Here is a 23,020-nt window from a genome sequence, read left to right on the forward strand (position 1 = left end):
GAAGAGCAGAAATTGGATCAGACAGGTAGGCGCCAATCTCAAAGTGACAGTCCAGTGTCCCTTTTGGTTTTTATACAAATTCAATTTGTTTGTGCCTACAAGCAATTACTTCAAAGACAGATTTTGTTAAATGTCTTGTGGGCTTGGAGTCGAGTTCTTATTTTATTATTTTTTTATTAACAGTAAATAACATTCAGATGATAAACACTGTGCTGGATAATGCGAACACCTTTGGTATTTGCTGATAGACATTTCTATTAGCTTGTGTAAAAAGTATATAAAGCTCACGAGTGAGATTTGGATTTATCTCAGCCTTCAATTGATGTTCTGGGCGCTGAACTGCTCATAGTCATCGGGGATGGTGTCTGCAGGAATAGAGGAATGTTATTGTAAACCACTTGCACTTCCTGATTGGACTAAACACTCACCATTGCATCTATACTTCAGATTGGACCAGATGATGTTTTCCTGGGAGAAGCAGAAGACACCTAGCCGGCCTCCTCTCATGCTGGTGTCAAGGATCACACCCGTGTCCGCCACCAGGGCAGAGCCTTCAAAGAATCGAGCCCTGGTTTACGAGACAATAGTTAGTTTGTGCTGTGGTGGCATAGAAGTATGTCTGTCTCTACCTGATGTATCCAACTTGAGGTCTATGCTGGAGAAACCAGCGGTAGGACACCTTGTCCTTCCAGCCCACATTCCGGGGATCTTTCCAAAGGAGACGCACTTGCTCTGGAGTGTCTCCGGTGTGCCACAGGGAGTTCCTCAGATACTCACCAGGTCCTGTTTTGGATTTCACCGCCTGGTGGGAAGGAATGCGCAGACTGTGAGAAAGGAATGGTCAAATTGTTGAAGACAGCAGGCACGTACCTTCAGTTGTATTCCTGGCTCGGCTACGGCTCGAAAGGGCGCGGCTTGCCAGTAGGTCTGCTCCGTCTGTTTCCACATGACCACGTAGAATGAAGAAGAGTCCTGGTAACCGAAAATGAAGCCGGCGTAGTCGTCGTCCGTCACAGTGTTGACGTGGAACGTTCCTTCAAAGTCCACGCCGCTGAATGCTGTGTAACCTGCGCAGGACCAAGGCGGCTTCTAGGAGAAGATCACTCGAGCAGAAAAGAAACATGCAGGAAGGGCTACTCACCTACAGCCAGCCCAGGGTCAGAGTTCATGGTCTGGACTATCTCCATCCCCTAGTGTAAATAAATCAGAATGATCTCATCCCTGGGTTATGTAAGATGTTCTTATGTAATATGTTTTAACTGCTTCCGATTGTCATATCTCTTTTTTTTTTTTTTAGTGTTTGTCTTTTTGGCCAGAAGAAATGCTACATTGGTCACCTGATTAAGAACCACCCAATTGGGATCAATTTGCGATTCCCCTTCTGGATCCAGCACCACGGTTTGATAGGCTCTGAAATCGGTCAGCGTGACCTCGGCGTTCTCTGGACAGTGGTCGACGATGTCAATGACGTTATCTTTGTCGAAGTCGCCTTGGCACGCGTCGCCCACGTTGTCGTCTGAAACACAAACACACACTGTGAAGCGCCCTTTTCACAAACTCCGATAACAGTCACTGAAATGTCAGTATCCTCACTATCTGAATCCTTCTGGTCTGGGTTGGCCACCATTCTACAGTTATCCTCATCGTCCTTGACACCGTCGTTGTCGTCGTCATCGTCACATTCATCTCCCTGATAACAATGTGGGAAATTTACAATGAGAGTGATTTAGACTCACATTCATCTATCTGAAAGATGCATTTTCTCTATTCATTGCTGCACTTAATACAAAAAAAAATGCAGTTAGCCACAAATGAGTCATTTGTCACCGTGCCATCCTTGTCTGTGTCCAACTGAGAGGAGTTGATAACATCGGGACAGTTATCTTTGGTGTCCTGATGACCGTCTCCATCTCTGAACAACAAAAGAACATTCGGACAAATTTTTCATTGGATAGCAATCATTTGTAAACATGTTTGAAATTACATTCCACATAAATGGACTCCATTATAGGGGTGACAGATGAGTGCCTACGTGTCTATGTTGTCATCACAGGTATCTCCTACAAGGTCATCATCCGAGTCCGACTGCGATCGGGAAAAACAAAAATGATTTTTAAAGATTTGGGTAAATCTTTCTGGAGAGGTTGGTTTGGTTAGTTACCTGGTTTGGGTTGGCCATGTCGGGACAGCTGTCACAAGCATCTCCCACGCCATCATTATCTTTGTCCTTCTGGTCCGGGTTGGCCACGCGTGGGCAATTGTCCGCATTATTCTTCAAATCTGAAAACAAAGATATATATCTATTTTTTATTTATTTTTTACAAGGGTTGCAAGGTGTCTGAAAGTGTGGGCTGAATTATGAACAACAAAGTTGATGGCCAAATGTCCGTGGGTTACTGAGACAAAGGTCTAATAGTTTCCAGAGCCTTTTGGCAGACGGCTGCGTGGAAAATCTTTTAGGGACAAGCCAGACCTGACTAAGCATTATTAAAATCAATCCAACCTCAGATCTAACGATTAGGAGATTGGATCTTGGCTATGATGACTGCTGAGTCGTAACACGTCCGAGAAACTACAATATACACAAGGAGATGAAGCCGCCAGTGGAAAATTCAGCTTTTAAGGGGGGTGGGCTATGAAAACTACAATTGTACTCAGACATTTTACATCATTTTCAGCAGAACTGGAGACGCCTTAGCAATTAACTTGAACGTAAATGGCCTAGCAAAAGGAGGTGAGAATTGCAAGCGGGCAGAGAAATGTTGTTGGCCAGATAACACTTTTCCAGGCAGCGGGAGGGAGACCGCCAAAAATGACCAGAACAGCGTAGGAGTGTGAGTCACGTCTATCCTCACCTTACATCACAGTTTTTATACTTTAGCATGTGGTGTGTACGCTTGAATAGAGTTGTTGTTGTATGAATCGACATTCAAAACAGGATGGTGACGGTTTAAATTTACAAAGTGCCTTTCAATTCCTCAAGAGGACATTTAGTTCTTTTAAATGCCATTTGATGCAATGAAAATAGTAATAACTCTACTTAAACATCCACATTTCGACTTGAGCTTTGACTTGAACAAAAACAGCACCCTGTAATTACAGCCACTTACAGGGAACATTTGATGGAAAATGAACTTTTCATTGCTTGAAACCAAATGGTTGGCTTTCTGAAGTTGCTGCCCACTCTTCAAGTGTGAAATTACACAACTACTAAAATTACATTTCTTGTGAGCTGCCACAGACATTGAGAATTTTGCCAGACTGTGATGTAATAATCTTGATAACTTGCATAATACCGCTTTAACAATGCCTTTGTGTAAGAGCACAAACTTACTATCCCCGTCCATGTCGTCGTCACACTCATCTCCCTGCCCATCTTTGTCTGTATCTTTTTGGGATGGATTTTCCACTGTTCTGCAGTTGTCACAGGCATCGCCATGGAGATCCTTATCGCTGTTCTTCTGGTCCACATTAGGAACCAGCCAGCAGTTGTCCTGGAATGTTAAAACAAATAGTTGCATTATAGAATAAAATAAAATAAAATAAAATAAAATAAAATAAAATAAAATAAAATAAAATAAAATAAAATAAAATAAAATAAAATAAAATAAAATAAAATAAAATAAAATAAAATAAAATAAAATAAAATAAAATAAAATAAAATAAAATAAAATAAAATAAAATAAAATAAAATAAAATAAAATAACCAAGGTATTATATGTAGAAACAATTGCATGTAGGAATCCATTACTTTTGCGTTAATGATTCCATCGCTGTCTGCGTCCTCATCACAGGCATCCCCCATCCCGTCTCTGTCAGCATCCTCTTGGCCAGAATTTGGAACAAACACACAGTTGTCCTGTAGCCAACATTGAAACACACGCACATTTTTGTTTTATCTTTATATCATCGATTACATGCACTAGGTTGGTAGGAAGTTAAGGTAGGTAAGTGGATGGGATAGGTAGTTTGGGTGGGATGGTAGAGTGTAGATTCTAGGAGATTAATTGGAAACGCAAGAGTGAAAGAGATTTATGCATAACCTTTTTACAGTTGTTTCCTGTGCAGTCAAGAGTATCGTCAGGATAGGCATCAATATCGGTGTCCTTTCCGCACTTATAGCCATTGCCTGCCCAACCAACACCACACTAACACACACACAAACAAGTTTGTTTTTGTTTCCGAGCAATGTCAAAGTTTCACAAATGCAATACATAATTCAGTGGATGGGCAGGCGTTATTTTATTGAGCTCACCATACAGCTAATACTGCCGTCTCTCTGCACAACACATTCGGCGTTGACGTCACATGGGTTGGGTTGCCCGTTGGGACAGAGTCTGGTGCCCTGGCAGCCGCTCGCCTGGTCACCTGTGAAGCCAGTTTTACAGTCTCCACAGTTGAAGGAGCCCTGGAGAGAACAGTGCATGGTCACCAGGCGTTTTTTTGGTTTTTAGCTTTGGGGAATAACTCTGCATTTGTCGTCTTTTATGGTCTTACAATAGTATTGTAGCAGTGGGAGTTGTCAGTGCAGCCTCCGTGTTCAGGCGGGTTCAGGCACTCGTCTATATCCTCACACACCTTGAAGAAACGTGAATGGCGAAAAGCATTGGTTGCAGATTTTCTGTTGGCAGCATTTGTATTCACTTTTTTCTATTTACCAACAATAATGTCCAATACCTGCTTGTTAGATTGTGCATAGGATACTCCAGCTCCATTTAGTTCTGGCCCACTGTATCCCAAAGGACATTTGTCACATCGGAACCCAGGCGCTGTGTTCTCGCACCTTACTCCAGGAAAACATGGATTGAATTGGCACTAAAACACAATATAACAATGAATTAGTGTCACGTTGTCTTTTTGTCCAAATGTGCAGAGCTCAATACCTCGTCTATGTCATCGCAATGAATCCCATCCCCCGTATATCCATCAGGACAAGGAGCACACTGGTAACCTCCCGTTGGAGAGGGAATGCACATGTCCTGTTGGAAACACGTCCCGGGTGGACAAGCAGGAGGCATTTGGTACTGGCCTGGGCCTGGATATGGACGTGGATCGATTGGCTTTCCATCGGGACCTGCAGACAATATTTGTCCAGGACTTTTTTTTTTTTTTTTTTTAAAGAGAGGAGGAGTAGGTTCACTGTTTTTCTGTTCTACTTACCACAAGAAAGACACTCTGTGATAGTCTTCCTCAAGAAGTTGGTCTCCTTTATCTTGGAGAGAAATCAGAAATATAGGGAAATTGGTCTACATTTATGTCTCCGTTTGTTCAAAATGAAATATATATCAGTGGGACAAGCTTCTGTAGCTGTCTCCTTTCATCTATTCTGAGCTTCCTGCTTTGTATTGCCTGGCACGTAACCAGTAAACCTCCTGCAAATATCAGATTTAAACTTTATGAACATTTGCATCAGTGGTTTCACAATCCCTTAAAAATAAAACCGCTCCAAATTCCCAGACGGTCACTTTTTTTTTTTTTTTTTTACGAGAAGCTGATTTTATTGCGAAACCGTTCTTGCCTGGAAGTAAAAGCACATGAAGCGTAATTGCAACTCATGGCCCATTCTTCACCTTGTACCACTAAGTCTCAGTCCACATAAAACTTGAGTTTTGCCTTTTGTCAGCCTTTTTAACCCAATGATATCATGACAAAAGCTTGATTGGTTGTTCATATCAAAACATTGCCTTGTGACTAATATTTGCGCTCACATGATCTTTATTGTACAGTATTTTGAAATCCAACAGTGTAAACAAGCTTTTCTTAAGACACATCCACAAACAAGTTACCTGCTGATTGAGCATCTCCTTCAGCTCAACCAGCATGCTCCTTAATTCCTGGATCGTGGACTGCTCCTCAACGCCCGTGCTTGCTTGGAAACCTGAACGCAAGTCACAAAAGCGGTCACACTGCCATACTTTGAACTATACTGTGATCTTATCACGGTAGACTTTTGGACATTTGTTGAATTAAAAGATGAGTGACCACGTTGTATTTCGCTGTAAGAATGTAAGAATCACCTCAAAGTTAAAATGATTCACTCATGGAACTGAGCAAATCCAATAAAAGTTCAGTATATTTGGTAGAATCTCTGCTTCGAAACTCGTAAGCCTCTTTTTATTGAGGCAACCTGAAATAGATATATAAATAGAAATATCTAACGACTGCTAAGTGTGTTATTGTTCTCTCACTCAGCAGCTTCAGAGGTTCATTCTGATCCAGGCTGCAGTCCTGCAGTGTTGCCACATTGTCTACAGTGTCATCAAGCACGAGCTTCATGTCAGTCATGCCGCCCTTGATCATAAATGAAAAACAAAGACAAGTAAATGATACCACTTGATGTGCACTCTATGTACATTTTTATGACTTGTACCTGCAGCATCCGAAGGGCGACTGTGTTAGGACCACGAGGGATGGAGCCAAAGGCAGCTGGCAGGTCATTCAGAATGTGCACCAGCTTGCAGTCTACGTAGATGTTGAGGCGAGGTGGGCCGCGTTGGAGCCCGCTAGCATGCAACAGCACGTGATGCTCTTTTCCGTCGGCCAGGGAGCCGTGGTTAAAACTGGTGGTGTCGTATCTGCCGTCTGTCTTCTGGTAGCGCAGGGTGACTTGAGAAGGAGAGCATGTTGAAATTGGCGTCACTAGCGGCCGGGAATTAAGTCATTGCGTGATTTACCTTTGCTCAGTTTGGCTTGCACAGTGAGTTCCAGGTACTTGCTGTTGTCTCTGGGGTTAATGATGCTGTAAAGGGATGAGGGGGCCTTGTTTTGGAGTTTGAAGGAGGACAGCAAGAAGGCCTCATCCCGCCCATTTTTTTTCAAGTTTCCTTGGAGCAAGTCTGGCAGGCAGTCCGGTGACACCAGAAGGTCATACACTAATACGCATGAGTCAGCGTGTTAAAATGTTTGTTTTGGATGTCAAATTATTACATGACTTCATTCTGCACAGGCATTTTCAAATGAGTTTATTCACATGAGTGTTAAGAAATTCAAAAGTATTAGAATTAAAGACCGCATTTTTTTCCGCATTTCAGAAGCAAACAGAGATAATCCTTTGGTACACACTAAACTCTTGGGAAGGACGCAGCGTAAGCTTGCATGATAGTAATATCTCACAACACATTTTTTTCTGTAACGAGTGCTTCAAAAAAGCCAAAGCAAACATCCAGTGTCAATTGTTTGATGGCTTTAAAGGCCTACTTTTTTTTTCTCATGGAAGGTCTACATCCAAATGGCAATAGTTGCCAGTGGACTGCGAATTGGCTTTGCTGAATCCCTTTCGGAAGAGTGACATGGTGTCCACGTGTGTGCATGTGACCTACGTGAACATATGAGGAACACTTGTCTCATTAGAGTGACAGCACAGAGCTGCCGAAAGGAGCCCGAGTAACGGCGCACACTCTTTCCACAGCAGCCAACCCACTCGTTTCACATTCACATGTGGCCATTTCTCAAGAATAACATGAAGTGACAGGAAAATGAGGTGGAAAAAATGCTGGGTTATTTCCAAGCAAATCTTTTTTTTTTTTTGCACATGCACATTTTCAGATGTCAGGTAGAGCTGCTTTACCAATCAAGATTTGCCTGTTTGACGTAATTCATCCAACCTCAAAATGTCCCAAAAACAAGTAGAGTTGCACAGGCCTACATCAAGGCTAGACACTCCGAACTCAATTGCTGAATTGCTCTTACAGATCTCGATCTTAAGTTAACGTTAAGAATTTAATGGAATTGACAGATTTAGTGCACTCCAAACAATAAGGGCACCTGTCACAGATCGGAATGGAGCAGGGCGCCCAAATGCAGCTTGGACCAGGGTTGATTGAGGGAAAAGGTAGTTAGAAAGGAGGATGAGGGGACAAACCAACTGAACCGGCAAATTAACATAACTTCCCAACAAAACCAACAACAGGACTGCCCGACAGACTGGATAACAGAAACGGAACCGACCGACAAAGACGTGAGGCATCAAGACATCAACGACCCGACAGGAAGTGACACGCAACAGGACTTAAATACGAGGCAGGTAACGAGAGGCAGGTGACATTGGTTCTGAGTAGACACAGGAAGGGAGGGGCGAGTACACAGACACGGACAGAAACCATGACAACCTACACATAATAAAACAACCGGGGACGAGTCGTTCATTCAATCACACTAGAATTCTGCTTAAAGGAGTTTAGGCATCAAACGGGAACATTCAGAGTTTCTCTAATTCCATTTAGTCATTCAGTGCGATTGACTGCTATAGACGTCAAAGATCCATTTGAACTGGATTGGCAAAAAATGAGTTAAAATAATAATCTATCCTGGTCAGCACTTGAAAATTCTAAATTTCTTCTGTAAAACACAACAACTGGAAAAATTTAAAACATACTATCCATTGTTTACAGACTTCATGTCAACTAAATTCCTTTCCCCCAAAAAGGACGAGCACACTCTGGAGGTCCAAGATGCATCACAACACAATCCTGCAACGAACGCTGTTTTTGTTTTCATGTGGAGAAGAGTCGGTGAGGTAGCAAGCACTCACCAATGCCTTGAGCTGTAGCAGTGATCAAAAGCTGATACAGCACCAGAGACAGAGCCAAGACTCCAGGCCACACACTCATTGTCTCCAGTCAAAAGAGGATCTGGCCTTGGACCTGAATCGCGTTTGAATCGCCTTTGCTTGACAAAGCCGAGCATCCAGATGTTGAGGCAAATACGTAGCAGAGGTGAGGTGGCTATTTGGCCACAGGCGCAGCTTTAAAAGCAGAGGGGAGTGTCCACCCTCATTTTGCAACAAAAAAAAAAAGTGGTGGCGGTTATAGACTCAAACCTTGCAAAAACAAAATTCATGGTGTTTTGGAGAAAGAATACAAATGAGGAGTTACAACTATCAGTTAACGGCTCAATCATTGACAGAGTGGATAACTAGAATACGTTGGACGTCACTATAGATTACCTCCTGGGGTGAAAACCATATTTTGTTTATAACAAAAAGCATATTTGTACCACGGAGGCTAAAAAACAAAGCAAACTTGTCAAATAGTCTATTCGGCGCTAAAAGAACCACACTTGTGTCAAAGTCTGGGGTCACACATAACTCCAGATTTGAAGTTATTTGAACTAAGGACTGTGGATGTTTGAGCAGTTACAGATAAACAGCACACACACGTTATCAATGGCAGGTGTTAGACACCGGAATAAGGTCAAATCAAGATGTCTGCAAATCTGAAGACCTTCGAAAAACAGTGAAGTCAACATGACATAACATCAGGATGGAAGGTCTTGTGAGTTATTTTGGCTTCGATCTCCTTGTATTATGTCTCCACTCACAGGCAGGCCTGTGTTATTGATAGAAGAACACTTAAATGAGAGATGGAGTCACAGACCCGCAGGCACACTGAAAACTGGTCTGTGAGTGCGGAAACAGGCACTAGCCCCGCTGAAAAATTAACTATGGATCACCTAAGTTGGACCTTCAACGCAATCGATCGGACTATCCCCACACGACGCACCGGAACTGACGAGCCGCCATGCCCCAACGGTACCTTCCCAGCGGGCTACATTATGGACGAAAGGAGCAAATGGCGTGTCTTGTGCCTTGGCGTGCTGGAAACAGAAGATGTGGAAGATATGTACATCTTGGTCTTCTTCCTTCTCGGATGGCTCTCTCTGATCCTCATGATGCTGCTAGGGTACCGAAAGCTGACTAAGATGTTTCTTGACAACGAGGTACTTCCGGCCTTGCGGCTTAAGGCTGACAATGGAGAGACTAGAGAATTGATGACCACGCTTCATCAGGAGATGTCTGAATTCCAAAAGAAAATTGACAAACATGAGGCCAGCATAGGAGACGATGAGGTGTGATCAATCGGGGCTGGAGCTACCTGTGCTGCCGACCGGTGACCGGGATGCCTGCAGTCTGTGACTCCAAATCTACTCAAAATGAGATATGTTGTGGCATTCAGTCAAAAATGTTTCCTTCTTCCTCTCATTCTGGTTCTGTGGTATCATAAGCAACATCCTGGAAGTTTAATTTTTCTGTCAAGCAATGTACATCCCTGGTTAGAATTGGGACGGGACTAGATGAACAGAATTGCTTCAACTCGTCATGTGGAAACAGTACATGAAGTTGTAATGAATGTTGATGATGTACTTGCCAAAATAAATCAAATCAATCCAAAAAAATTAAAAGCCTGTTTAAAAAGCTGTCTGTTTTTTTAAGTGAAGAGAATACGCATATTGCATACTCATATAATAATAGTAAATAAGGTCATGAAGAGAGTCTTCCACACAGGTGGATACAGGAAGATGACGTCAGCCGAGCGCACTAACATTTTGCCACAACATGACGTCAGGGAGCGAGCACCTTCCTCGGCGCAAACATGGCAGCCGCCATGGAGCTGCGATGCTGGGGAGGCGACTGGGGTCTGCCGTCGGTCCACAACGAGTCACTCGTAGTCCTGGTAATCCTCACGTTTGTTTGCATGAACAAGGCCGTTACAAACGTCACTTTTTCCGGTTTGTCCTGTTTTGTCTGTTCGCTGTCTCTACTCCGATTAGCTTCCCATGCTAACCTGTCCGATGCACTCGGTGCTTGTATCTACAAATCGTGCATAGACCAGAGCGTTGTTGTAAACATGTCTTGACAAATATGCATGCAAATGGAAAATGTTACCGAGTTAATGTTAACTTTGTCCGAGCTCTGGCTGTTTGTCAGCCATGGCCGAACAAAATGTGTTCGTTCAAGGTCAATATAGAGTAATATTCCTTAGATTAACTTTTTCTTGCTGTTTGTTATCAACAATACACTTAAATATAATGTAAACCTGTGAAGCACTTTTGTTGTTGTAATTGACTAGTTGTAAATGATGTATTGCAATTTCTAAACACTGTTGATTCCTTAACCTGCCTGTCTCATATTTGCCACAATTAGTGCTCTTGGAATTTTTGTCACATGCTATTTTATATGCGAATGCATATATTTATTATTTTTTAACTTTACCTATTTAATTATTATTAGACTTTTTTAAAAAGGTACTATAGTGTTTTAAATACTTATCTATTACGTCGAACTATTTAAAGATTTCATTTGTGGCGAATAAGCCAAGTTTTATGGAGAGTCATTCTGCCATCAAAACAGATGCACAAAAGGGTTTTTTATGGTTTGACTCATGAGAAATTTTGCAAAGGATCCCTGCTCACCATCCTGAGACCTGGCGATGAGATTCAAAAAGGCCTCTATCGTCAAGGAGACTCATGTGGGCTTTTATTTAAATTCTCAACCCAGTTCTTGCCTGTCGGTGTTTTCTTTCCATCTGTGTTAATTCAGCCATTGTTTGTGCTTTCAGGCATATGCCAAATTTTCTGGGGCCAAAGTGAATATTTCTCCTATCGACTGGACTTGGAAAACTTTGACAGGTGAGCTGAGGCAGGAATATAATTTGTGTTGAAGGGTTGAAAAGTGCCTGATTTTTTTTTCCCCCCCACCTCACTATTGTATAGCAACAGTGCCTGAGTTAGTTTGTGGTGATACTTCAGTGAAAGAGCCCTCACAGATTCTAAACTTCCTGAGAAAGCAGGTACTAGTGGATGCCTTGCATGTGCTCAAGCACATTAATTTGAAAAGAATCAAATTAATTTGTGTTGTTTTCAGAGGTTTAATGCAGACTACGAACTGAGTGCCCGCCAAGGGGCTGACACCATGGCTTACATTGCTCTCCTTGAGGAGAAACTCCAACCTGCATTGGTAATAAGACCCCTCCGATATCTCTTTTCTCAGAAAAGTTTAAGGTGTGACTTTTACCCTTTGCGTCGTAGTTACACACTTTCTGGTTGGATGCTGAAAACTACTCCAATCTGACCCGCCCGTGGTTTGCCTCCCGGTCGCCGTTCCCCCTTAATTTCCTCGTGCCCGGTCGTCATGCCAACAGCGCTCGCTCTCGCATCCTGCTGACCAAAGGAGACGCGCCGTTATGCAGAATCACAGAGGTGGAAGGAAAGGTAAACGCGTGGCTTGGAGGGAAAAAAAAAAAGAACTGGGCTTGTTGTCATTGTTTTCTTACTGTTCTTTCTCACTGTGTTAGCTGTATAGTGATGCCAAGGAGTGCCTGAATCTTCTCTCCTACCGACTGGGAGCAGCAAACTACTTCTTTGGCAACTTGTACGTACAAACGTAGAGCGGGGAACTGACTGTTGAAACCGCAACATGTGCAGTTGAGTGTATTTGTAACTTTGTCATTTTTAGACCCACCAGCCTGGATGCTTTTGTGTTTGGCTTTGTGGCTCCGCTCCACAAGGCCCACCTGCCCAACAGCCCCCTGCAGAGCCACCTCAGAAAGCTGGAGAACCTGACACACTTCTGCGACAACATTCTGGCAGACTACTTCAACTCTGAACACCCGAGTAAGTGGAGCACACGGACAAACGGATGGAAGAAGTACCGCTTGAACGCTAAAATATTTCTTTCTAAGCACAACTAACATCTTTTGCCGTTTCTGATCGGTTTGTTTTGCTTTGTGCTTGATGGCTTTTTAGGGCTCCCGGCTTTTGTCCCGTTCCACTAAAGCTTGTACAGCTCTGCTCTTTTTCCACGGGTGTGCCTCTTTTTCCAGGTCTGCCACCCTCTGTTCAGGAAACAATGGATGCCAACCTCCAGAAACTAACACAGCTTGTAAACAAAGAGTCCAACTTGATAGAGAAGGTGCTTCTGCTTTTCTTTCCTCTTCTTTGCATGGCCGATGGCTGTCGGCACTTAACTTGCACGCTGGCCACAACTTTAGATCCACCAGAGTAATGGAATGATGAGCAGTGCAGGAGTTGTCTCTTGATCGTTTCCACGTATTGCTCCTTTTATCCCAGATGGATGACAACCTCCGCAGCAGCCCTCAGCACAAACCTCATCGGCCGCAGCCCAAACCCAGTCTGGTCATGGAAATGAGCTCAACACCCGCGTAACACTTTAGGGAGGGAAAAACCACCTTTGTAGATGAGACTCCTTGACCGTCGTCAGCGTTAACCGCGGTGTAACCGATCGTGTCTATGAATACAAATGGCCAAGTTGAAAGGGAATTGGTTTCAAGGATGTCTGTGGGAATGACAGAGAATTACGGGAAAAAGAACTTCCTGAATGAAAAGTCGTTAATGAGGGAATGGAATAATGAACGAGCACTATATGGAAATGACAGAACTTTCAGAAAGGCAAAAGAAAATGAAAAGTCCTGCAATATAAGTAGTGCTACTTTAACATGTAATTTTTTCCATAATGGAAATGGATTTTATTTTTTTGAGCTAATAAGAGAGCAAGTGTCGTTTCATTAAAGGCTTTAGATGGGGGGGCATTTAGATAATCACAAATCCTGTGATAAACCTATATCACTGTAACTTGCTTGGGACTAAAGTGCTTTGTGGAGTTCATTCATAGTTTTTGACTTGTATCTAAAATATATTTTCCGTACAGGGAAATGCGTTTTGTTCGTTTCACCCTTGTCCCTCATCTGGGCTAAAGGGCAAACTTCACACCGAAGGGCCCCAAAGTCAGTTAAGAACAGTCATGCTGGAATCAAACCCGGAACCGTTTCGCTGTGAAGCAGCAGCGCTAACTACGCTTCTGTACGTTTTAATGTCAATCATGCTCTTCCTGTTTGCTACATTCTGTAACTGACATTGTTTCTGAACTCAAGTCCAACTTGAAATGTGTCATTTGTTGTTTGCCTTCAAATTATTTTCCTTCTATTTATTTTCTGTTTACCAAGTGTATCAGATTGGGTTTCATTATCAAATATGGATTGATGTGCTACTAAAATCTGTGTTATTGTGTATTGAAAAAGTATCCAATTAAAAATGATGCATTCCTTTCAATGCAAGGTATTTTAATAGATTCTTTTTTTTCATCCTGTGTGCAGACTTGTGAGGACTATACTGTACTCAATGCTTGTTTGTGTGCCTTCATTGCTCCTTTTATTTTTTGTTTGAGGTCTTAAATGAAATCTGCAGATGTTGCTAATGCACTTTGAATGGAAGGTAACAGCTTCAAATAAAAAAGGAATATAGTACAAAAACTACGTGATTTTCTTTTTCCACTCATGACTACTAATCCTTGCTTTCAAACGTTTACGTGATAGCTTATGCTGGCTCGCCTTGGCTTTGATAGTGTGATAATTTATTTACTTGTTTGGAGCATAAAGCTCGCTTTGTTTGCCCCTGGCCTTTGGCTATGGAAAACAAGAGCGACTAATTGAAAGAAAATCGTGCCAGGCCGACATCAAATAGTGTCCCAGTTATTGTTGACATTAGAGAAAGACTCCTGCTGAGTCTTGGCTGCTTTGTTAGGGAGTGTGTGAACAATGCATGACCCAAAACAAATCCCCCAATTAAGCATTTGTGTTGTATTGCATGACGATGCAAAATTACTCTTGCATCAACAGACTCTTAAAACTGCTGGGTCAAAAACAACCCAAATTGGGTTAAAAATCGGACTGACCCAGGAAGTTGGGTCAATTTGACCCAGGAAGTCCTGGGTTGTTTTGCACAAAACAACTCAAAACATTGGCATGGTCCAAGTTTTAACCCAGCAGTTTAAGGACTAAAATTCCAGGATCCACTGGGGCCATCTAGTGATGAAACTTGGCACACTGAATCAAAACACCAGTAGAGCAAATGGAAAAATAATCATGGTCACTCATTTCACAAACTGTTTCCAATAAAGAAAGAAAAGAAAATAGAAACAGAACACGGAAACAAAAACACACAATCACATCTGTTTACAAAAAAAAAAAATCTCCATACAAAAACAGGCATATTCACAATAGGAAGCGAAGTGCTGCCGTAGAATTCATTGAAAGATTAAACTCAGAGGCTTGAAATTAATTATCTAACATTAGAAGTTTTTTTTTTTTTGTGAAGGTGTTGGGAGACACTATTCCAAAATGTCATGCTCATGTCAGTCTAACTACATTTCACCTCCTAACTAATATATCATCTAGATATCTGATATTTACAATTTCATATTTTTTTTTTACAATGAGGATCGAGTCAATCCAATTCTGTGTGTCTTTTGTCTTTTTTTTCATGACAGCAAGCTTTATCAAAATCATTCATCAATCATTGGCAAACTCCGGCACCTCCGGCACCATGCCGACCTCCAGTCGACCCGGCGAGTCCAGGGCCAGAACAGGGTGGCACGGCGCGGTAAATTTGTGCTTGAAAGACCCCAATAACTGACCCGTTTGGGCGTTGTAGAAGCCCAACTGACCTCGCTGGTAGTCCAGGAGCGTACCCACCCGCTGGGGCGACTCAATCACAAAGACACTGGACTGAGAGGCACCATGGAGCATCTGGTACTGGCAACTACACCAACACAACCGCAAACTGACTCTTTAGACAATTTCCATGCACAATAGGGGAAAATGTTTGTGTTTCAACGTACCCACATGGTGACGGGATGCACTGTAAACACCAGGAAAGCTTGTTTTCCCCCAGGAGCCACTTTCTCCGTGCTGAGCTGTACGCGACTCCGAGCCTGTAAGCTGCACATCCAGACACCGTGGTCTCCCAGTAGTGGTGACCCTTGGCTGGTAATAACTCACCGAGGATGGATGGGGATCTGGAAAATAGAAATATATACAATATGCACAAACAGGAAGTGACAATATTTCCTCGTCCCTAGTAGGAAAGAGAAAGTGAATGTTTATCAGTGTTTTCTGATGATTTTTAGAGGTTTGCAAATTTTGGAGGGTTTATTTTGTGGACCCCTGATATAGCCTATATTAAAAGCATAACCAGCTCGTGCCGTTACTCCTTAAGATGGTGAATGAGGTGAAGCCTCATGAACTCTGATCTTGCAGGATATCATAAATGATGTTTTGTTCTGGAGGATTTTGACAATCTTTCCAGGAAACATAAACACCAAATTGACCATCTTTTGAGTGTTGCACTGTCAACACACACAGTAGCGTACTAACTGGTTTTCTGTGGATGATATGTGTTCATGAGCATCTTGGGACAGGTAAACTGTGGTTTGGTCTTCTGACAGCTCCAGAGCAGAGTGAGCTGAAGCTTTCAGCAAGTGAAACCATGTTCCTGAAAACAGTGAAATTGATACATATTGAAAATATAATTCATGGTTAGGACACCTGCATTGCGTAATGCAATCATCCAAAGTACTCAGACATGTTTTGGAAAACCTTTGGTTGAAATGAGAGCAGCCTCGCTTTGTTCACTGGCTCCAGCTTCATTTACAGCTTTGATGTAAAACAGATAATTCTCATTTGGCTGCAGTAGAACTTTGTGTTCACAGTTTTTTATCCCGGCAATTGATCTAGAAGAAGCAAAAGATACTGTACAAATACCCCGCCAAAAAGACATTTTATTCCATTTAGGTCATAGGGAGGATATTCCTCGCAAAATGAAATCATAACGGCGGCCTAAGACTTCAATGTAATTTGGTAAACAAGATCTGAAATCCAACACGACCCACCTAAGCCCATCTCCTTCCAGCTCGTACTGGCGGCAGTATTCCAGGATGAAAGTCTGTGCAGGATTCTGTTTGGCCGGGCTCCATCTCAGCGTGGCCGAATCCCACGTGACGCTGCAGCGCTCGCTATCCATTACTGGCACAGATGGAGCTGTAAAAAGTTGTCCTTCTATTTAATGTATGCTTTGGAGGGAAGTTCCGGCATGGAGTTGCGTGCTGACCGGTGCTGAAGATGAGCCTCTCGCTGGGGAGAGAGCAGCCTGTGTAGTTCACAGCCATCACCCACACTTTGTAAGACTTGTCAGGCTCCAGCTCCTCCAGGATGCAATAACTCTCCTTCACCGTCACACGGTACTCCTCGGACACAGCTGAGGATAACACAACTCCAGTTCAATTAAAAAACAAAACAATAATGTCTTCTTTTTTTTTTTATTCATGCATGTTTCTTTCATATTCATGAATTCCTTTCTTTTGTACAGCATGTAATTTCCTTTATGTATCTACAATATGATCCATGATCAAGTGAGAATGATTTATGAAATTTCATTGTGTCACCTGATTTCTGATGATTGCATTGATTAAATACATTTAGGAAAAAAGAAAGCGATGTCATTTTTGGACCATGTTGACCTCTAATAAAATTATTTGGGACCCTTCTTGAAAGGAATACACTAAAGACAGAATTATGAGATGTTTTCAGGTCACTTAAAGTAGTAATGTCCTTTTTTTTTTGTTTATGTTATTAGGGAAGACCTCATCAGAAAAAAGGTGAGTTTCTTTAAAATCCCTGTCAGTGTGGACACTGCCTTAGAAGTGGCCATTTTACAGTACTACAAAGTTACTAAAACTGATCATACACCATTTGGCAATCTTTTAGAAGGATTGTATTATGTACCTCCTTGTGGCTCCTCCATGCAGTAGACCTGGAAGCAGTCAATGATGTCCCCGGGGTTGACCCTCCAGTAAACGGTGACACTGACACCGGTGGCCGATCCTGCCTTCTGGGGCTCCAACGTGGGCCTCTGAGGGACTGTGGTGCAGAGTAGGAAACATTTATCATGTTGAGCCACTGCGGCCCACACAGGGATCTGCACACCTGGAATTCCCTTTCGATGCGTGAGCTGTGGGCTGGAGGTGTTGCCTTTGGCGTAATCCTCAAACACCAGCAATCCCTTGGAACCCAACTCCAGTGACATGGTCAAGTCCAAAGCTGCTTTAAGCCTGACCAAACAAAGAACATCTACATTATATCTGTATTATCACCCAATGATGTGTTGTTGTCATCTCGCATTTTATGAAGATGTTCCTAATTTTGTGACCAGCCAATATATTTTCTAGCACAACACACTCTATGCACATTTCAGTGACGGCATTTTACCTTGCATGAATGTCCTCAGGGGTCTGAAAGAAAAATACATGGATGATACTTTCAAATCATCGTAACATAAATAGTGAAAAACAAACTCAGAAGCCTTGGGAGGATTTACCCGAGCGTCCGTCTCAGTTTCTCTGGCCGTGGTCTCCAGGGTAGCCTTGGCCGTGTCGATGCTCTCCTGGAAGCAGACAATCTGGTCGTAGAGCTGCTCCAGCTTGGTCTTCTTCTCCTCCTCCATGTTGACGGACATCTCGTTGTACTGCTCCATCACCAAAGCCATGGTCTCGTCGTTCTGCGTCTGCATGGCTGCCTCGCTCTCAACACACTGGTGCTGGATGACGAGAGCAGCGCACAAGCTCATGATCGGCAAATACATCATTCTCAACCCACTCAGTGGTCCGGATTAAAGAACAAAGCGGCATACTTTGCCCACTCATACGGTAATTTTAAAATAAATGTATACCTCCACAGAGTGGTAGGCCAACTCCAGCTCAGACACCAGGTCCTCGATGTTCTCAGATCTTTCCTGCAGCTCGGCGATCCATTCACTCAGTCGCTCCTGTTACATAGCAGACGTTTGACAATTAGTCACATGTTTGTACATACATTCATTATCTCGAGCAGTAGATTCGGCCATCCATTTTGGATTTCTTTGTACAGTGATTGGGTCAAGAAACACCTTGGTTGTTATTGTTGGTGATGAAGGTGCTGATGTGATACAGACAGACAAAGACATCAAAAACGTTGCTGACCCTGCCTGTGTCAACAGATGAGTATTATGTTACAAAAAAAAACAATATAAATATGTGCGTCCTGCCATCTGCATCTCAATGACCCAAATGGTCAACAGACATTTGTACCTTCATGCAGCAATAATGCATTTTACTATATCATAATGTTATAACAATTACAGATAATTTCTTACCCTGATGTCCTCAAAGGCTTTGTCCACTTCAAGCACCTCGTGTCCATCATGGTCCCCAGAATCACAGTCGTCCTTCGACAGCAAACACTGACAGGTGAGACAGAACCAATCCATCCCCTCAAGTTCAGCAGCTAATTGGGCCCGACGCTGCTCCTCAGCATCAATGATGTCGTAATCAGCCTCAATGAGATCTTTGTCTTCAAACACATCCACATCAGCTCCTTCTTCCACCACCTCAGTCGTTTGAACAGACATCAGCGCTGGTTCCTCTACTTCTTCCAGTACTTCAGGTTCTACAAGCTCTCTGATGTCCTGTTCATCAATCATCTCATAATCATCACATGTCACCTCTGGAATATCTTCAAGTGTCTCATCTTGAGCTTTGTGTCCGTCCTCGTTCTCTATGTGAAGACCAATCTCCAAGCATGTGTACGTGTTCACATAGTCATTTTCTGGGCCGTCTTCTGATTCTTCTGTATCTGGTTGTAGGTCCTCCTCATGAGGCAGAGATAGATCCTCTTGTAGGGCAAAGCTCCTCAGAAGAGGAAAAAGGATCTGATCTTTGTTACTCTCTGGGTCTTCCTTCTCTGCATTTTCCATTGAAGGTGTCGGTGAGGACACCCTGTTCAAAGTTTCCAACTGTCCAGTTGCTTCTTCCAACTGAGGCGTTGCTATTGTTTCCATGGTGTCATCATCAGATATAGTGACGTGTACATACTCTGCGTCAAGATCATCTAGAGTCACTGCATTACTTTTTGTAATCTCCTCTGAGCATGGGCTGCTGTTTATGTCCATCTCAACAGCTTGGCCTTTGGGGACAAAAACAATCATGTCGTCGTCCCTTTCAGTTTTTGGAGTGTCAGCCTTGCTGCTTCTTGAAGGTGTCTGGTTCTTATGCTCTGACTGTGTCTCCTGTTCTTTCATTTTGGTTTTGACCTTCAACCCCTGATCAGATACAAAACATGGCGACTCATCTACGGCAACATTGTATGGCAACACCTCCGTGGTTGTTTCTGCTTGAGGAATACTTGCCACCTCCTGAAGATCAATGTGAACCTTAGTCTGTGTCGCTTCTTCATCCGCCGTTTTCTCGGTTGCCTTCACGACTGCATGCACCATTGGCTCAAAATCAGTAAAGATCTCAACTGGAGCAGGTTGCTCAGGATCCAGCTCCTTTTTCTTACATGGCAACTTCTCTTCTAGTATCTCCATTTCAACGAAGGTTTCAGAAGCCTCCTCATTTTTCTGCGCCTCTGTTGTTGGGATCTCATCCTGGATGTTCATACTAACAACTGTCACAATCTCAGCTGTGGGATTCTCACAAGTTTCCCTTGCTGTGTCTTCTTCTTGAAGTTTGATGACCGTTTGAGGAACGTCAACAATAACAGTAGGTGGCATCACACATTCCTGATCAAGTAGGTCATGTGTTCGGGATCGTTCTTGGGTATTACTTCTGCTAACTTGCTCATTTCTCCGATCTTCCTCTTCTGTCAAGATCTTTTGAGGCGTGTGAGTGAAGCCCTCAGGAGTTCCATCTTGAGCTTGCACGCTTTCTTTCTTTGGGCTGTCCTCATAAACGAAATCTACAGTAAGGGCTGGCTCTTCATTATCTTCTATTCTTTCCAATTCTGGAACTTGCTCTTCAGACTTTGTTGCTGCTGAATCTTCAACTAGTTCAATGGTAACCGCTTGTTCCGTATCCCCAGTCTTGATTTCATCTTCTTCCTGTTCCACGGCTCTTGTTAGACATCCTGTCATTTCAAACTCACTCAGTGACCACAACATCCTCCTATCCTTCTTGTCCTCCACGGATTCAACTGGAAGGTCCACTGTGGGGGTGTCATCCTTCAAAGTGAACTTTTCCAGGTATCCGGCTGCCTCTTCTGAATCGGACAAACATTGCCTAAATGATTTTTCAGATGTCACGCTCTCTGCCTCTGAGTATTCCTCGTCACTCTTTCTCCTCTCACCCACAGCATCCTCATAAAGGTCAGAGTACATGAACGACATGGCGGTGGGTTCTTCTAGCAGCATGGGGTCAATGATCTTAGGGGGTCCAGGGGAGATATAAATAGGGGTGAGGGTGGTTTCTTCACTCGCAAACAATACCGAGCCGCTCTCTCTTCTCACTCTTGAACTTTCCACCCCCTCATCTGCATTTTGCTGCATTTCATTTACAGGAGCTCCTTCTCCATAGAAAACCTCATCCAGGTGTTCTCCAACTATCTCCGTGTCTGTCACAAAGACGAACGAGTCTTCTGACTTTGACGGGCTGTCTCTGACTACCTTTGTAGGAATTGATTCCACTTTGCCGCTTTCCCTCGCAGGTTCTTCCACCTCAGTTTTAAGATCTTGAGCTTTTTGTCCAGGAATCACCTCATCCACCAGGGTAAACTTCTCAAAGTAGTCGATGTCTTTGGAGCCATCTTTTGGAATGGATGTTTGTCTCAATTGAGTGGCCATCGGAGGACCAGTGTCGTCATCATTTAAGGGCTGTTGATTGAACACAATCATTAAATCAATTCAGAGAGGATAAGAATATAATTTTTTTTAAAATAGACAACTGAAAATTTTTAATCATAAATACCTCATTGCATTCCAGCATTTCCACATCTTGAGGCGAGCCACGGTTTTGTGCGGTTTCCAGGAGGTGCTTTCGAGATCTGATCTTAGAAGTTTGGTCAAGATACGACATGTTGTCCTTCAGTTCCGTGCTCTCCTCTTCATCCACTGTGGGAAGCTTGGATGGGACCCTGATGTTGAGAATCTCATAACCCTCTGAAATCAAACTAAACAACTGCTGATCTTTGGTTTTGATTTCTTCCAAATCTGTCCCTGTTCCGCTCTGTTGCTCTTTGACATTGGGGAGAGACACCTCTGCCATCTCAGGTCTCTCCACTCCCAGAGCCGAGGCTGACCTTGAACCGCCAGATCTGCTTAACCTGTCCCTCAATCTGCTGTTCCTTCCTGACTTTGTTCTCCTACGGACTATTTTATCCTCATCAAAGATAATTGTGACTTTCCCGGCGACTCCAGACCCTTCCATGCTGCAAGCTTCAGAGATAGAGCTGGTCTCAGAGGCCCAAGGAGTAGAGCAGCGACTGGAGGCTGTCTCCCAAACAATGCCACTGTCCTCGCTCTGGACAGTCACCATCGAGAACGACGGATCCACCATCAGGCACTGGAGTTTGGGCTTCACAGACTGATCCTGGACAACCTCCCGTAGACTGGAAAGAGAAAACAAGTAGATTCAGAGAGGATACATTTAAGTAAAAGTTGGTTTAGCATGGTTTACCACTCCTGACCATTAAGAGTGATGCAATGTTCAGGGCAAAATGTTAAACAACTCCAAAACATCAATCTTGTGATACGAGAAGGCCTTCCAAACAGACTATATCGGTTTCCTTAACCATTTATGATGAGCGAGGATGTGTGTAGCAATCAGCATGAAATTTATGAATGCACTGGCAGAATGGGGCTTCCCCCAGTGCCTTCATTCCTCACAATATAGCTAAAGAGCTTACTGAATTTTAACAATGGCAGTAAAAACACAAAACAAAGGGCATTGATAAGCATCAATATATTTTGCAGATTGAATTGACAGACGTTTTTGAGATTAGGTCCAGTTAGATGTTTCAAGCACCTGTTTCGCAATTCCTCCACTTCGTCCTCATCATCCTGGCTCATGACATCTGAAGTCTCACACTGGAACTCTGTCAGCTCCGTCATCTCCGAGTCCAAACTTCCACATTCCTCCATTATTCCTTGTACGTCCGTGTTTTTATTTTTTTAAAAAGGTCTTCTTGTTTTCAGCCACTTTTTGAGTCCAGGAGAGTCAGTGTGTTCCGTTTGTGCCATTCTAAGTTAGGACGGGTCCATCTGACTCAGCTCAGGACAGAAATAGACTAAGTGGGGAATGCAAAGAGGGGTACGCAGAGTACATATGGAAGGACGCCGCTCGATCTCACCAGGTCTCGAGTCGTGTGCAAAGATTTGAGGGCATGGACTACATTCTTACAAAATGTTATTGGTAATGTAGGCAAACATACATGTTGTGAACATCAATCTGTACTAACAAAATGCAACTGGACTCGTGTAGCTTTAAGATCAAAATCCCTGTTGCTAAGTTAAATATAGGCCATGTGCTGAAACAGAACCCCCTGGTCTACCCTGCTGTTCTTGGCAATGCTTGAGAAACACAGACACACAGCTTAAAAGCTTCACTCGTATGAAAAGAAAACAAAAGTTGGTATTTTGTCCA

General features: G+C 43.1%; 3 protein-coding genes across 5 annotated transcripts; 1 reads left to right on the plus strand and 2 right to left on the minus strand.

Annotated features, from left to right (window-relative positions):
• Nucleotides 1-143: 143 nt before the first annotated feature.
• Nucleotides 144-8,737, minus strand: thbs4a (thrombospondin 4a). Its single transcript, XM_061279644.1, has 23 exons — nucleotides 8,531-8,737; nucleotides 6,675-6,872; nucleotides 6,371-6,606; nucleotides 6,189-6,291; nucleotides 5,787-5,878; nucleotides 5,161-5,212; nucleotides 4,884-5,074; nucleotides 4,678-4,815; nucleotides 4,498-4,578; nucleotides 4,256-4,408; nucleotides 4,044-4,148; nucleotides 3,752-3,859; nucleotides 3,335-3,494; nucleotides 2,162-2,280; nucleotides 2,033-2,085; nucleotides 1,828-1,912; nucleotides 1,594-1,690; nucleotides 1,338-1,516; nucleotides 1,142-1,190; nucleotides 871-1,067; nucleotides 630-802; nucleotides 429-568; nucleotides 144-365 (listed from the first exon to the last, which is right to left on the minus strand). The coding sequence occupies exons 1-23, from the start codon at nucleotides 8,607-8,609 to the stop codon at nucleotides 316-318; spliced, it is 2,838 nt and encodes a 945-aa protein (XP_061135628.1). The 5' UTR covers nucleotides 8,610-8,737; the 3' UTR covers nucleotides 144-315.
• A 1,584-nt stretch (nucleotides 8,738-10,321) lies between these two features.
• On the plus strand, nucleotides 10,322-13,056 carry mtx3 (metaxin 3). Of its 3 annotated transcripts, none has more exons than XM_061278128.1 (9): nucleotides 10,322-10,451; nucleotides 11,337-11,406; nucleotides 11,491-11,567; nucleotides 11,642-11,734; nucleotides 11,806-11,988; nucleotides 12,072-12,148; nucleotides 12,233-12,390; nucleotides 12,600-12,688; nucleotides 12,847-13,056. In XM_061278128.1, exons 1-9 carry the CDS (start codon nucleotides 10,371-10,373, stop codon nucleotides 12,940-12,942), a joined length of 924 nt encoding a protein of 307 aa, XP_061134112.1. In that variant the 5' UTR covers nucleotides 10,322-10,370; the 3' UTR covers nucleotides 12,943-13,056. The 3 variants fall into 3 exon arrangements, with proteins under 3 accessions (XP_061134112.1, XP_061134114.1, XP_061134113.1); XM_061278129.1 differs by lacking the exon at nucleotides 10,322-10,451 and adding an exon at nucleotides 11,016-11,246; XM_061278130.1 differs by lacking the exon at nucleotides 12,600-12,688.
• A 691-nt stretch (nucleotides 13,057-13,747) lies between these two features.
• On the minus strand, nucleotides 13,748-22,620 carry cmya5 (cardiomyopathy associated 5). Its single transcript, XM_061278121.1, has 14 exons — nucleotides 22,403-22,620; nucleotides 21,347-21,986; nucleotides 18,760-21,252; nucleotides 18,298-18,393; nucleotides 17,947-18,165; nucleotides 17,838-17,860; nucleotides 17,556-17,680; nucleotides 17,355-17,489; nucleotides 16,681-16,827; nucleotides 16,463-16,610; nucleotides 16,170-16,303; nucleotides 15,948-16,065; nucleotides 15,413-15,589; nucleotides 13,748-15,333 (listed from the first exon to the last, which is right to left on the minus strand). The coding sequence occupies exons 1-14, from the start codon at nucleotides 22,516-22,518 to the stop codon at nucleotides 15,084-15,086; spliced, it is 4,821 nt and encodes a 1,606-aa protein (XP_061134105.1). The 5' UTR covers nucleotides 22,519-22,620; the 3' UTR covers nucleotides 13,748-15,083.
• Nucleotides 22,621-23,020: the final 400 nt, after the last annotated feature.

The sequence above is a fragment of the Syngnathus typhle genome, linkage group LG5, assembly GCF_033458585.1.
Source record: "Syngnathus typhle isolate RoL2023-S1 ecotype Sweden linkage group LG5, RoL_Styp_1.0, whole genome shotgun sequence".
Taxonomy (NCBI): Eukaryota; Metazoa; Chordata; class Actinopteri; order Syngnathiformes; family Syngnathidae; genus Syngnathus; species Syngnathus typhle.